At 41.1% G+C, this 16,002-nt stretch overlaps 1 protein-coding gene and 1 long non-coding RNA gene across 4 annotated transcripts in view; one reads left to right on the forward strand and one right to left on the reverse strand.

The window, feature by feature from the left end:
- LOC124863393 (gap junction gamma-1 protein-like) overlaps positions 1 to 10,059 on the forward strand; it is a 61,759-nt gene extending 51,700 nt beyond the window's left edge. For both annotated transcript variants that reach the window (XM_047357753.1, XM_047357752.1), the window contains one exon: positions 6,942 to 10,059. In XM_047357753.1, coding sequence (XP_047213709.1) covers positions 6,996 to 8,453 — 1,458 coding nt within the window. In that variant the 5' untranslated portion in view covers positions 6,942 to 6,995 and the 3' untranslated portion in view covers positions 8,454 to 10,059. The remainder of the gene's footprint in view (positions 1 to 6,941) is intronic.
- Positions 10,060 to 12,959: 2,900 nt separating this feature from the next.
- On the reverse strand, positions 12,960 to 14,796 carry LOC124862156. 2 transcript variants are annotated; one of them, XR_007036877.1, is made up of 4 exons: positions 14,465 to 14,796; positions 14,232 to 14,338; positions 13,350 to 13,412; positions 12,960 to 13,126 (listed from the first exon to the last, which is right to left on the reverse strand). It is a non-coding gene; the product is annotated as an uncharacterized LOC124862156 (long non-coding RNA). The 2 variants fall into 2 exon arrangements; XR_007036876.1 differs by lacking the exons at positions 12,960 to 13,126; positions 13,350 to 13,412 and adding an exon at positions 13,728 to 13,796.
- Positions 14,797 to 16,002: the final 1,206 nt, after the last annotated feature.

Here is a 16,002-nt window from a genome sequence, read left to right on the forward strand (position 1 = left end):
TGACAATTTCAATATCTCGGCATGCCTAACAATAGAGCTTTTCCAGTCCCGAGTAACAGAGGACTCCTACTTGCTTTTTAAACCAGTAATCGGTGCACAGCACTTTTAAAACAGCTATCTCTACACACATCTGTTTCTTAGCAACAGAACCTTTAGTCCTAACCCCCTAATGATGATCCGAGGGCTTGTAATGGACAGATGTTTGGCCAGCTTCTGTGTGAACAGATTAGTTTGGTGTGTGCGGTTTGCAGAGGACTAGGTAGGGGCTCAGTGAGGCATCAGTGAAGCCTGAGGATGCCAGCGGCAGAACAGAGGGACAGGGCACCATGGCAGTGACCCTCAAACAGTCCCAGTTATCACTTCTACAGCTTTTGGGTTGACTTTTATTCAGTGAAGGGAAAGTACTAAGTTGATGTTTCTTGTAAATTATGAAAGTAATCTACTTTTTAAATAAATTAAAACGTAAGCTAAGAAAATATTTTTTCACTCTCACTCTCAAAATTTTATTTTACACAATCAGAGCAATGGATTCTGTTTTGTCTTGATAGTCTTCATTCTCAGCCTGAATCTGCTCTATTTCTGTTGAATATTATTGGTTTAATGAATCCTTTCACTGCTCTATACGGGAAGTTCGTTCACTGACGGGAGAAAAACAATCGGCTCGGCTACGTCAAGCCTGATGCTTCTTACTTTGAAGTGCAGAGTTTTTCCTCTTCCTCGTTTTTCTTCTTGACTGAAATTTGCTCACATCAGACAACAATCTCTGTATGCAAGGTTGTCTCTCCTTCATAGATTTGCTAACAAACTACAACAACAAACAACTGGGGCTCATTTATTCAGATTAAAAAGATCACACTTCATTTTTGGTAACATAAGAACTGTTAGTGAATTCTGTTATTTTGTGTATAGTTAAAAGTTTTGATTAAAGAAAGTAAAAAGTCAGTTGAATGTTTCTATGATCTGCTGCTTGGAATAAGAAAACTTTCATAGGTTTCATAGGACCTTCTTTCATAGATGTCCTGGTTTTCCAGTTGGCCCTGAACATTTTTGTGGTTCCATTGGCTCAGTTTAAAGGTATTTTATGAAATGGATGTGTCCAGAAGTATTATTTATTGTTGAAAACACAAAAACTTCTTTTTTGTGACACACAGAGGTCAATAAAGGCTACTAAGCAAAAACAGTCAGTCAAATATAATTATACAATAAAAATGAGAAGCATTTTAAAAGGCAACTGACAGCAAATCGGGAGAAAGAGCCAAATTAATCTTGGCTATAGATAGGACAGACTGGGTCTTTTACTGTATCTATTGTATGATCCTGCAGTCACTTTTAAAATGCTGAAAGATATCTGTTAATTATCCCAAAGATGAGGCAGTTTATGCAGCTATTCACCAAAAGACGTTCCAACTTCATCTGAGAAAGAGAACAGCGTGAGAAAACAAAAAGACAAATTTTTGCAGTTACACTTAATTATAGGAAATAATCATACTTACAAAAATACTAAAAATAGTCCTTTGAGTTGCTTATAACAGTGTTGCGAGGTACTTAAAATTGATTAATAAAGCTCTAAATATACACATTAGCATGGTTGGCTTGATTACAGTCACAGCACAGGCTAATAAACCCATTAGCCATATCGACAGTCATTACAGCTATTTTCTTTACATTCCAGTGCATTTAGCCTCCAAACTGCCTGTGGCCTCCACTTATTAATATGAATGAAGCTGAGTGGGCTTATGTGTGTGTTACGTGGAAAATCACATACCAAAGGAAAGCAGGTTTGTCTTTTACATGAACAACAACGAGGAGCAGTTTAGCTAACAAAGCAACCTTTCTTTATTATTTCTTTAATGATTTATTTGCACATTTATTCCATTACCTGTCAAAATCGATGTTTCATGGAATACCTCCACATATCTTTTAAAAATGTTTTAGAAATTTTCATATGTTCAATACTTTGTGTATTTTTGATTAGTTATTACATTAACTTCTGACTCATGCTCTAATATGACCCTAACTTTTAATACTTAGTGTGATATTGACACTATTTCTATAATTATGACATAAAGGAGAAATTATGGGTCTAAATATTTATAAAATAGAAATTCTTAAGATATTGTAGACTGAATACATGTGATGGATATACTGTACAAGTTAAATGTGGTTATGACGTGTCAGGGTGTTTGTTTACTGCCTTGTGAGAAGGAAAAAATAAAGATTCATTAAACAGAAATAAGTTCAAATCAGATTTTTATTAAAGAGGAAAATTGTTACAAATCTGCAATTTTCATATCCATTGACATTAACTGTTATCAGCGAGATTCAGGCGGCACTCAGACCCCGTCTCCTCAGCTAAGAACAGAAGGTGTCTTCTCTAGTAGTTTACAGAGTTTATATAGATATAGGGAATGTGCAACTATCTAAATGACTAGATGAGGAGTGTCCAGGTTTAGATTATTGACATTCCCTGATAATTCAGCACTGCATTCCAGGAGACCTCTGTTATGTCATCACCGCCCCTTGTTGTACAATCTCACCATCAGTTTCTACAAGATACTGTAAGTTACACAGTCCTATCCCCACACATACACAGCTTCATGTGATTAATTATACCTTTACTAAAATTAAGTATACTCTGACAGATAACATCTACAGTTTCTCAAAGATAGGATTCACAACCCTTTGCCTACATGCTCTCATCTGAAAAAAAAAACTTATTTTCCAGCTTCTGTGTCATTCCTCTATGTATCCCATGGTTTTCTACTGTTATTTAGCTTCATGCAATTGTGCAACAGAGCTAGAAAACAGATAACCCTTAACTTAAAAGATGCACAAATGTTACAGCTTGGATCACACACTTACTTTACTCTGATACCCCTAAATAAAATCCGGTACAACCAATTGCCTTCAGATGTCATTTACTTTGTCTATTTGTGTGTAATTTAATTTCAGTACAAATTATCTCAGCTGGTCTATGAAGGCCTCAGAGAAAATTAATGATCAAGCAACACCATGAAGACCAAGGGACACAGCAGACAGGTCAGGGGTAAAGTTGTGGAGAGGTTTAAAGAAGCTTTTTGATAGCATTAATAAGAGAAGCAGCCAAGATGTCCATGGTACCTCTGGAGGAGCTGCAGAGATAAATCATTGAACGGAGCAATATGAAACCCTGTTCGCAGTTTGCTACAAGCTCTGTAGGGGACACAGAAAACACGTGGAAGAAGGCCCTCTGCTCAGTTGAGACAGACATATAAAATGCTATGTATGACAGAAAACTAACACTGCAGATCAACCTGAACACCCCATCTCCACTGTGAAGCCAGGTGGTGGTAGCATCATGCTAGAGGGATGCTTTTCTTCACACATTACATAAAGTTTCCATAAAATACTTTAAATGCTTGTGGTTCCAATGAGAACAAATGTTCAAGGGTGGTGACTACTCTGCAAGGCTCTGTGTAAGATAATCTGTTTGCATCTAAATTCTTTACTTTAGTAGTGATATTGCATATACATTTACGTGTTCACAAGTAAAATGTATACTGTAAATATGTTGTGCATTTGTAAGGTATAGTAGTGAAATGTAATGCCTCAAGCTTTCATCCCCAAGTCTTTTCCTAAAGATCATCCTGCTAAGACTTTTTATATTTTAAAGGCGCAACTTACATTTTATTAACCCACAGTGAGGAAACTGATGGTGCTACTGAACTTTGACATGAAAAATTTACCACCAGACACATTGGAAGTTTTCTTGTTGCAGCACAGAAGCCACCCCGATGATGCATACACTAACAATACATGTCTTGGTTAATCTTCACAAACGTTCAGCCTGAATACATGCTGCCATGGGGTGATTCTCTCTGTGTTCCTCAGTTTGCCCCGCAGCTGGAACCACATGTCTTGCTGTTGAGTCAGTACAGGGAATAAGGGATACCTCGACTAACCTCAGAGCCGAGCTTTAGTCATGCAGCTTATACATGCAGGAACCGTGTGACTTTACTCCTCACGCAGGAGGCACATGCTGGAGCCTCCTGCATGTGTGAGTGTGTAATCGTGTCGGCCCATCTGGGAGTCTGTCTGTAAACTACATCTGGCAGAAAATCTCCATGGGTCCTGAGGGATGGGAGCAAGGAACTGAGGGGATTCCCGTAGTGATGCTGACTGTAACTAGAGTATTGTCTGCTAAAATTAACATGTGAGATGTTGGTGTGAAGATTTCATCCATCAGGTTCACCTTACACAATTCTGCTAGGGCCTTATGAGTTTAGATATATGGTTGCAGCATGGATTGTGTCTCTCTTTCAAAGCTAATTAGTAAAAGCCTCCATATATAACCTGAATGAGTTTTTCGAGGTTTGTTTTCTGGTGTTTTCTTCTGTAGCATTCATAACCACCACTTTAAATTTATTTTCTATTTTATCAAAGTAACAGACAGAATGTCTGCCTCTTGTGTTTGTATGGGGCTTTTCAGGAGGCTGACTCACTCTGGTAACTTAATGCGCAGAGTCAGCTTCTTACCCCCAACTGCTCCACTAGCTCCTGCAGACATAAATTGGATGAGAAGGCAAGAGGCTTGGCCAAATGTGTCTGAGGTATTAGGAGTAATAAACGCAGTCAGATGTGAGACAGGGAGTTATCATTTTTCATGGTCAGTACAGTACAAGAGAGTTTTTTATGACTTTTGCAAAGGTTGTTTTCAGAAAATAGCAATTTTAGAGCCTGCTGGTGATTCCAGGTTTTCCCGATTTGGAAATTTTCCAAATATTTGAGAGGAGGGGAGTAATTACTTTTGCAAAGGAGGCAATATTTTATTCATGAAACCACATCCACAGCTGCATAGTTGTATAGTTGGAGGTTATCAAACAGAATATTGGTTGATATTAAATCCTGTAAAGATGTATAGTTTTGTTTGTAGTCTATACCATAGACATATAACATATACATAAACCAGATAATGACATAAAATGTGAATATATACATAATTTTATACAGGGTTTGTATAAATATTATTATACATACCCCGTGTTAAAAACAGATAACCTTTTTTACTCTCAGCCTGACATTAAATCAGACTTAAAGTGAGGCCATGAAGCTCATGTCCACCTTGTAACATGCTGTTCAAGGTTTTAATACTTAAAAAAATGTATACTGGAAATACTGGAAATTTCTAGGATATGTCAACTTATCTAAAAATGCCTGACACTATAAAGAGATGTTTGAAATTACCCAGAATATAAAATACATTAGAGAAATAGCAGCCAATACAGTTTGAGAAATGTTTCATTGGCGGGATTTGTCGTTATACACATGCACATTCATCATCAAAAATATGAAAAATCCTTATTAGGGCTAAGATATGTCACTGTCAAAAGACCGCTTTAGGATACTGCATGAGTAAAAAACCAAAGCTATAAAATCCCACATATTGAATTGCACCGCAAATTATTTCTGAGAGGAATTTAAGTCTGTATATAAAAAAAAAACAGAAGATCACAGTGAATCAGTTTGACCTTTGCAGGTGCCTGTTTGTCTGTGAGTAAGTCTGGATTTGGAACCTAAAGGAGGTCTACAGGAGGAGTCAGAGAGTGAAGAAATACAGCGATGTAATGCAGGAAAGTCAGACAGACAGAGCTCAGCCATGGAAGGACTTTTCATTCTGCTTTGGTCTTTTTACTGTTTACTGGAGCCCAGATGCTCAGACTTTACACTGTGACAAAGACCTCTGACTGCTAAATGCCAGTTGTTTTTGGCTGTTTTGTACTCACATTTTCACTGTGCTTGCATTAGGGATTCATGACATCTATCTCCTGTGTGTCTGGCATGTCCGTATATGGTCACTGTGATCATTACTCTATTCATGTTTTATCGCAAGCCCTCTTAGGAACATTCCTACCCTCTCAGCCCTGGAGACACAAATCAGAGGGCTGGAAGGTCTGTCCTCTCTGCTTCAGTGAGGTTTCACAGTTTTCCTGCAGCTCTGTGCTCACAACCTGTAAGGAGCCTGTCCCTGGAAGGCCTTTAAACCCTAACCTAAGCTAGTATTCATGGTTGGATTTTCTTTTCAGTCAAGCTAACAATAAGCTGTATATTATTGTGCCTTCATGAGGAGAAAAGTTCTCTGGAGGTGTCATTTTCATCCCCAAAGCTGCCCTGAGAGACATTTGCGTTTGAGTTCAGCTCCACTGCCTGAGCTAATGTGAGTCTGCTGTCTGAAATTCTGCTCCAATAGTTTGTGGCCTGCCACCTGCTGATTCTGCTGGTGTGCATGGACAGCCTGGAGCCCAGAAATAACCTACATAGGCAACATGTCCCTTCTTCAGAAACTGCAAATACACACTATAAGAACAATTCAGGTTACGTCCCAACCAGAACAAACCGCTCAAGTCAACTTTGAGAAGTTAGCACAATCCTGAAAACTGCACCTCACACAGAAGACGGCTCACTAAGAGGATTTATTTCTTCTGAAAGAGATAGCCTGTGAAATAAAACGATGTGTTTGAGTGTGCACATATGTGCGCGTGTACTTGATGATAGCAAATTCCCTATTTGGATTATTTTCCCTCCTTCTCAGTGCTGCTTGATGGTATTTACACCAATATCCTCTTTCCAGTCTGTTCAGTCTTCTAATTCCATAAAAAGTCTCAACTTGACAGCTACCTCTTTCTGACAGAGCTGTGTGTATCTGAGTTGCAAAGAGCAGTAGAGAAAATTAGGGATGCACTGATTTTCCGAGCTCAGAGAGGAAAGTTAATTTTAATTAATGCAATTATTGTGTCACTCCCTTTTACATCTTCCCGCTGAACTTGCAAAACTAATACTGTTTCCACTAGGATTAAAGTCTTACTGGAGAAAGTTTGCAAAATCTTCGCATTTACTTTGAACTCAACCCGTATAACATTGTTTCTGTCTCTCTGTCCACTGTCCTTCTTCTTTACCTTTTACAGAGTCTGTGAGCAAGTGAGAGAGGGACACTGTCTGCCCCACTGTCCAGTGACACCATGAGCTGGAGCTTCCTCACACGGCTGCTGGAGGAGATCCACAACCACTCCACCTTCGTGGGGAAGCTGTGGCTCACCGTGCTCATCGTCTTCCGCATTGTTCTCACTGCCGTTGGGGGAGAGTCCATCTACTACGATGAGCAGAGCAAGTTTGTCTGCAACTCAGGCCAACCGGGATGCGAGAACGTGTGCTACGACGCCTTCGCTCCATTATCTCACGTCCGCTTCTGGGTATTCCAGATCATTTTGGTGGCGATGCCTTCCCTTATGTACATGGGCTATGCTGTCAATAAGATTGCACGATTGGACGAAGCAAAAGGAGGCGGTGGATCTGCTGCTGTCAGAGCAGGAGGAGGCGGCTACACCCACAGAAAACCCAGGAAAATTTGCTTTGGAGCCCGGCAGCACAGAGACATAGAAGAAACCGAGGAGGACCAAGAGGATGATCCTATGATCTATGAGGTCCCAGAGATTGAACCACCAAAAAGGCCTCGAGATCCTCTGCAGCCCACACCCAGACCTAAAATCCGCCATGACGGGCGTAAGCGTATCCGAGATGAGGGCCTGATGCGGGTCTACGTTTTACAGCTGGTGACTCGAACAGTGCTGGAGGCAAGCTTCCTTGCAGGCCAGTATTTGCTCTATGGTTTTCGTGTGAAGCCAGTTTTTGTGTGCTCTGGAAAACCTTGCCCCCACAGTGTTGACTGTTTTGTGTCAAGACCTACAGAGAAAACCATCTTCCTACGTATCATGTATGGTGTCACTGTCCTCTGCCTCACTCTCAATGTTTGGGAAATGCTCCATTTAGGCATCGGTTCTATCTGTGACATTCTGCGGCGCCGGCGAAGCCCACCTCAGGATGATGAGTACCAGCTGGGCTTGCTGGGCACTAATGGTGGTGGGGAGGGCTCTGTGGGAGGTACAGCTCCTGAGGTAGGTTCTGAGGGTGGGGTGGGTGGAGATGGTGCTGCAGATTACGTTGGGTACCCATTCTCCTGGAACACCCCGTCAGCTCCACCGGGGTACAACATTGTTGTAAAGCCAGAACAGATGCCGTACACGGACCTTAGCAATGCTAAGATGGCATGCAAGCAGAACAGGGCAAACATTGCCCAAGAGGAACAACAGCAGTTTGGCAGCAACGAGGACAATTTCCCTACTGGAGGAGAAGCTCGTGTGGCTCTCAACAAAGACATGATCCAGCAGGCTCACGAGCAACTGGAAGCAGCCATCCAAGCCTACAGTCAGCAGCACCGGGCAGAGGAGCATCTTGGAGACAACCAGGACGACAAGCCGCAAAGTAACATAATCCAAGCCCAACCACAGCCCCAGCTTCAGCCTCAGAGAGAGCGCAAACACAGAGTGAAGCACGGCAAAGGGGGCAGCAGCGGAGGAGGCAGCAGCAGCAACAGCAGCAGCAGCAAATCAGGAGAGGGCAAGCCCTCAGTATGGATTTAAGCCCACACACAGTGGCATGCATTGTTAGCATGTATGTAATGCTAATGGATGAGGAGCTGTTGCAAGCTGTGTTGTATAGTACACCATACATGCCTTAAAGAATCCTGCAAGCTGGAGATTAATGTGTTTTTATAGAGCTGGGTAAAAAAGTGTGATGTTGCAGCTGACAGATTGCATGGTCAACACTATCTCTGTCTAGCTAGAAGAACCATATAAACTGTTATGTTCTTTACGCCTCGTTCTAGTCACATCTGAAAAAGGAAAATGTTTCTTCCTGCTTCCTTGTTTATGGGAAATTCAGCTTCATAAAACCTTTGATTCTTCCAAGTTGTCTTGGAATTAGAAAGATCCTGGATTTTGACTTAATACATTCTAAGTCTCGAGGCAACAAAACACAAGATGATCCACCATCTCTATGTCTTGTTATGTACAATGTCTAGCAAACCAAAGCTTTGACTTAAGGTTATGATAATTAAGGTAAATTATAAAAATGTACATAAACATGGTTAAGGGGCATTGCCTGAAGCGGTGACTGTTTACTAAAGCAAGAACATGACCTACCTAAAGTCTTGTCAGTTGTCTTCTTTTTCTCCATTCTCAATACCATTTTTTCACTGTGTTTTTTTGCTATACTTTTGAATTGAACTGTGTGTTCGTTTTATGGGAATTTTTAATCAAAGTGCTACACCAGCTCCTACTCAGGTGCCGCTGAGTACAGCTGGTGGATCTTACATCTCATAAGAGTTTTTTTTAAACCTGATGCAGAAGCAATTCAGCTTTTATACGTTAAATCTTCAAGTTCCTAGTGCTATTCTTGGCTTTTCATGGAGTAGACAGTGTTTCTCTGCTGCTCTATTTGCCTTGTAGCTGACTGCCCTCTGGTGGTGATTTTCTATTGGGCATTTACTCTCATTTCACTTACTATGAAGTAGATGCAAATACTACCTATATCCAGCAACACCTTAACCAGCTCTAGTGGTCCTTTTTCTATTGACAAGACTTGTGTCACTTATGTCTTCCCAGTACTTCATGTTCATTGTTGGACGCACAAGTCTTCACATCGTAATGGAACGAGTGCAAAGCCATTACTTTAATATAGTGAGACCAAACACTGTTTGCGTGATGCAAGTGTCAGTGCCAAGATTTTACACTAGGCTGCTATGAAGCTTGGTTGTTTGTAGCTTTGGAATACTTTGGCCATGCTACTCCAGCCATGGAACTACTTCTGTGTCAGACCAACCCTTTTGTAAAACTCCTTTTTTTAGAAGTATAATATGTGTATTGCTTGTTTGAAATGGGACTTGAAATGAAAAGCCAGTGTTTTATATGAAAACATTTTGCTTTTTGGAATGAAGTTCTTTTTTGTATGAATAAAGAAAAAAAGATCAATGATTACCTTTGTGGATATTTATGGTTATTGTGATTGAATTGCCTTCCAACTGTAAAAATGTGAAATATGACATAATATATTTTTATAACATGTCAACTGCAATGACTAAAGAAAAAAAAGAGTCATTTGTTTTCTTGTGTGGTGCAGTATCAGTATGTAATGTATTTAGCAACCGTCTGGACTGACTTTTAATAAACAGTGTTACTCCTTTTTCAACATTGTTCTTATATCTGTTCAACAGCGGTGTGTGTTTTGAAGAAATAGATTGGAATTGGGCATCGGTTCCCAAATTAAGTCCCAAATTACTCTTACAGTAGCTGTCCAAACAAAGTGTAATTAGTTACCCAATTCATGATGATAAAATGGAAAAGTTGATCAAATCTGTTATTCATTTAGGTAATGTCACTTTAATATTATATATATTATATTTAATATTATTGCCCTCCGATGGACTGGCGATCTGTCCAGGGTGTACCCTGCCTCTCGCCCATAGACTGCTGGAGATAGGCACCAGCTCCCCCGCGACCCACTATGGAATAAGCGGTAGAAAATGACTGACTGACTTTAATATTATAAGTCTTTTCTGGCTGAAAAAACAAAATATAATAAGGTATGAACAGGTGTGAGGTTATACAATCTGAAATATATGACATGGCTCCTAAATCTTAATTGACAGCTTTACAGCAGGTAAAATAAGTATTTCATATGTCAACATTTTTCTGATAAAAATTATTTTTAATATTTCTGTTGACATAAAATCTCAGTAAAAACCCAAGTAATCCACACAAATATGTGTAATGAAGTTGAATGGTATAGGGAATAGGTATTGAACATATGAAGAAAAGGATATGGCATAAAAAAAAGACTAGCTGAATTCTGTGAGTATGTAGAAATAGTTAGCTGGTTTAATATTAACAGATAGCCTATAAAAATGTTTATCATTATCAAAGTATTACAGAGTTGAATGTAAAAGCAAAGGTATCTTTACAAAAAATAACTGCTGCAAAAATCTAATGGCCATGGTTACAGCTGCATTTCCAAACCTTGAATGTTCCAGTGAGCACCACTGGAGCCATAATCCAGAGATGAGAATAACATAATTTCCTTTTAACCAGTTAGTCCAGGTGACCTTCATGAGTGTTCTGAGAAAGAAGTCAAAAAAATAATGAAAAGAGTAGTCCAGGAGTGTGGAAACAATCACAGAGAGCTTCAGAAAGACCTGAAGGCACTATTTTTTGAGTAGTGTAGATCTTCCTGATGCCTGGGTTTTCCTTTTTCCCCTTGTCCTGTAGTTTTTGTGTCTTAAGTTCAACTATCTCTGTGTTTATTAGTCTCTCTCCCTCAGTTTCCCTGCTTCCGTTCTGCCCCAGCTGCTCCACATTATCCACTGATTTACTCACCTGTATCTAAAGTCATTCTCCATACCTCCCTCAGTTTTTAAGTTTCAGGGTATCATTTGTTCATCTTCTGTTAACATAACCGTTATTATCTGTTTGTGTTATGGTTTACTTAATATTGGAAACAAGAACAGAGTTCCGGCGGGCGACCAAGCAGAGTAGAGGACCCCCCAGAAACTCTGTGAAACTCCGGAGGCGTGGAGCCTGGCAAACCATCGGAGGCTGAAGCAGAGCCTGAGGCGTCAGCCGGACCCTCAGTGGCGTGAGCAGAGGCTGACTTAGGGTCAGGCGTCATGTCAGGCTGTGGTGTGTCAGGCAGCTCTACAGCAGCTCCCTGGAGTCCTGGCGTGGGCTGCTCTGCAGCAGCACTCATGTGGCTTGGTGTGGGTGAAGGAGGACGGCAGTAAAACAACCTTACTGCAGTCTCATAGTCCCTCTCCACCTGTCTGATTCTCTCCATCAGCTCCGGAGAGGAATACATGAAGCTGGTCTTCCTTAAGCTCTTTATGTGGCGAGCAAAAAACCTTAACCGCTGCTCCAGCTCGTCAGGTGTTGCCTCAGAACACCGAGCTGGAGCGAGCGAACACGGCATGGGCGGAGCTGCAGCGAGCCTGGCAGACACTGCTGTGGCATACGAAGATGCGGGCTTACTAGCTGCAGCCCTCACGTCGGCTGGCTGGGAAACCACCTCCTCGACAGCCGAACCACAGGAAGGCGCTCCGCGCCGACGTTTCTTGCGGCGGGAGGAGAGCGAGGGCTTCACTGCAAGACCAGAGTGCGCAGCCAGAAGAGCAGGCGTAGAACGGCACTGAACCGCCTCACGCTCCATCTGCTCCAGCAGCAGTGGAGAGGGCAGAACCTCCAGGTAGCTGCGTGAAGCTGACACCCCACCCACTTGAAAAATTCCAGCAAATAGACAGAATGGTTAGTGCTTCGTTTGTGCAGGTTTGTGCCGTTGAAATTTTCGTTTGTGCTGTTTTGGTTTCTGAGATATTAAAGATTATTTTTTAGGTCATCCAGAGGTCACCATCCCCCATTTTACTCCGAATTGAACTGGAGTGGGCTCATTTTTTAGTGCTTCGCCAAGTCACGTTCCAAATTTGGCCACCCAACGAAAAGCTAAGCAGGAGAGAAGAGATTTGGAATTAGGTGACAAAGATCCCATTTTGTCTTTGCAGTTATTCAAATATAGCACACCTCACAGTGGTAGTATAAGAGACATTGGTCTAGACAAGTTCTTCTGCCACTATTGGAGTCAAACACAGCTACATGTGTATAAGGCATTGTCCAAAAAATGCCCCTCAGTAGTTTGCTTTGACGCAACTGGCTCAGTTGTGAGAAGACTGGTGAGACCAAATGGTACATCTGGCCACATCTTCTTATATTAAGGCGTTCTGACAGGGGACAACTGCTCAGTCCCAGTTGTGCAAATGCTGTCAGAGAGACACGACATTAATGCAATTGCAACATGGCTGACAGAATGGCTTCGTACAGGTGCTGCTATACCAAAGAAAGCCGTGAGGGACTTTTCTCTGGCTATTCTTGGTGCTCTGGTGAAGGCCTTCACTCCTTACCCCGATCTGAAGACATACATTAACGAATGCTTCCGTGTGCTACTTGGGAACCAGTCTGCAAAACTTACTCCTTGTTTTATCAGGGTTGATGTGGCACACTGCATAAAGATGATCTGTCAGTGGGACTGCCTGAAAAACAAGTCACACCATGTCAAAGATTTCTTTGTCAGGGCAATAGCAAAGCTTCTTCAATCACAGTGCTTGGACCATGCAAAACAGCTAATACATGCCATCACTGTTGTGGCCCTCAGTGAGGCAGAGGGTGATGATAGTTCTGGAGTCCCTCTCGAATCAGAGATGTGCAAAAAATATCTAAAAACCCAGATCACAGAAGACTCCATCATCATTCCAGCTGAAGATCCAAATGAAATGCATCAAGTGGATCCTTTTGATGAGATCCAGACTGACCTACACGGCTGGGTATCAAACATATGCGAGGAGAGCAGGTCACTCGCTGCAGCCAATGGGGATAGGGATAACATCCATTTCCTCCCTGATATTGTTCCACACATAATAAGACTAGCAAGTTACTTACCACTTTGGACAGGAGTAATGGTCCCCCTCTTCAAAAGCACCAACCTCACAGCAAGCTCAGCCACTGTTGAAGCAGAATTCAAAAATGTAAAGCATGGCCTTTTTAAACACGAGAACTTACCCTTTCGAGTTGATCGCTTTATTTCTCGTCATCTTTCCTTTATTGAAGAAAATATGCGGATTTGTTCTGCAAAAGCGAAAAATGATGAGGAAACATCTGGATTAGCAAAAGTTTCCGAAACAAACTCTGTATCCATGACTACCCACTGTGCTGAAGCCAAGAGAAGAATGAATTCTCACCATTCTGTAGATTCCGATGAAACCACAAACATTCCTCCAACAGATGAAGACGTGGTTGAAAACTGGAGGGGACTAATTCTTCCACCCAAAAAAAGGAAGAGGACTTCTTATCTCACTTCCTGCACTGAATGGCTCCATGCAGATCCATCTTTTGGGGCAAAAAGAGTGAAAGTGGGACTATTAAAAAATGGAAACCTGCATCAACCTATTAGAGTTGGGAAATCAACAATCTCTGTTCTGAACACATGTGCATTTGATGCGTTTTGTCAGTGCTTATGCTGTGCTTTCTGTGACAGCTCAGCATTTCAAAATGTTGTCGGGAACAACAGTGACAACCCCATCTTGCTGCTGGTAAAAGCCATTGCTACAGATGGTGTGACCCCAAAGATCTATTCACAGAGGGCAGAGCTGCTAAGTGCAATGTTTGAAAAAATCCAGTTGAGGTCTGGTGCCCATCAAATCGATGCCCAGTGCAATATCTCCACGGTCATTGGAAAAACAATGAGAAATATATCCAGCGTTTACATCTCAAAACACTGCTCTTCACAGTTATGCCAGCTAAACAAAGGAACAAGGGAATTACCATTTGTTTCTCCTGACATTTCTGTGCTGATGGACTCTGGCATGGCTCAGCTTGACATTTCAGTGGAAAACGGACTCTTCCTTCCGGAGTCTCCCTGCCTTCGCCCACTACCGAAGGAATCAGAATGTCCAGTTGAAGTCAAAACAGGAGCCAGCACCTCAGGAAAAATACTCTGTGCTGGAACTGTTACTCACAGCTACAGCATTGGAGAAATAACATGGATTGACACTGACCTTGCAAACACAACTCAGTTTCCTTTGAGTGAATTTCCCCCCATTGTTGCTCTCCAAGGAAAGACATTCTCTTTGAGAGGAGTCATCGCTTTCAAGGGAAGCTTGACTAAAGATGGTCTGGGACATTACATTGCATACTGCCGAAGAGCTCCATGTGTGTGGGAGCTTTATGATGACCTGGCAAATATAGTGAAGACTGTGTCTGAAAAGAAGACAATACAACCACATGCAGTGTTATACACAGCAGACTGAATGCTGTGAATCAACACATTTTGGGGGAAAATTTCTGAGAAGCCCAGATCAAAAGGCAAATACATTTTGCCATGGTTTGATATTCCCGACCAGAAATAGGTTATATTTTAATGTTCTTTGTTACAAGTTCTTAGATGGTTAAATATGCCATATTTTACCTGTGGTGATTTATAACATATAGTTAATTTTCCAAATCAGAAGTGTTTATTCTTCTTTGAAAGTATAATGTAGATTACATTTTCAAACAGTAACTTGGTTATGTGTGATCTCAGAAGTCATGGTTACCTCTCTCAATTAATTAGAATAGAAAACCTTTATTGTTCCACAATAGGAACATTTGAGTGTGTCAGCACCAAACCATAAGGCAATGAAAGTACACAGATTCATATTTACCTAAAAAAGTAGAAAACGTACCCAAACTAAAAGCTATAAGAAACAAAGTGCAAAAAACAATCACAAAGAGGCTGAATAGGATTTACAGTAAAGGAGAGGAAAAATAAAATACTGTGCAGTTATCAGTAAGGTATAGGTTATATATATTAAATTAGGCGTGCAGAACAATCAGGTGACAGTGGTGACAGCATTTATGTAAACACTTGATCAGATAAAAACTTCAATATTGGCATGAAAGTAGAAAACCTATTGTTTGTTGGAAGCAGTGATGGTTAGCCTATAAAGTCTAACAGCAGCTCTGATCTGCAAAAAAGTACTTTTGTCCACTTAAGGTAAAGCTTCACTTAGGCTAAAGGACCTCTCCATGTCTTTACTAGCTTCATGCACGGGATGGGAAATACTGTCCAACTATGAATATATTGGTCATGTGCCCACCTCATGCCTTGAATAAAGTGCAAAACACTATAACAAGGCATACATTTTACAACATCGGATAAAAACACAATTTAACTTGCATGATGAAAGAAAAACACGAAATTAATAACTGCTTGCATGGTGGTGATGATGTTCAGCGCAGGCCATAGACGTCATCGATTTAAGTTGTCAGTGATCGCCTGAAAGAAAATTATATAGCTTGTACATAAAAGCGGCACAAACAGCATTAAAAAGGTAGACCACTCCGGTTCAATTTGGAGCAAAATGGGGGGATGGTGACCTCTGCATGACCTAAAAAAATATTCTTTAATATCTCAGAAACCAAAACAGCACAAACGAAAATTTCAACGGCGCAAACCTGCACAAACGAAGCACTAACCATTCTGTCTATTTGCTGGAATTTTTCAAGTGGGTGGGGTGTCAGCTTCACGCAGCTCGGTCGGCAGATTCCTCATCGC

This window comes from Girardinichthys multiradiatus, chromosome X, assembly GCF_021462225.1.
Source record: "Girardinichthys multiradiatus isolate DD_20200921_A chromosome X, DD_fGirMul_XY1, whole genome shotgun sequence".
Taxonomy (NCBI): domain Eukaryota; kingdom Metazoa; phylum Chordata; class Actinopteri; order Cyprinodontiformes; family Goodeidae; genus Girardinichthys; species Girardinichthys multiradiatus.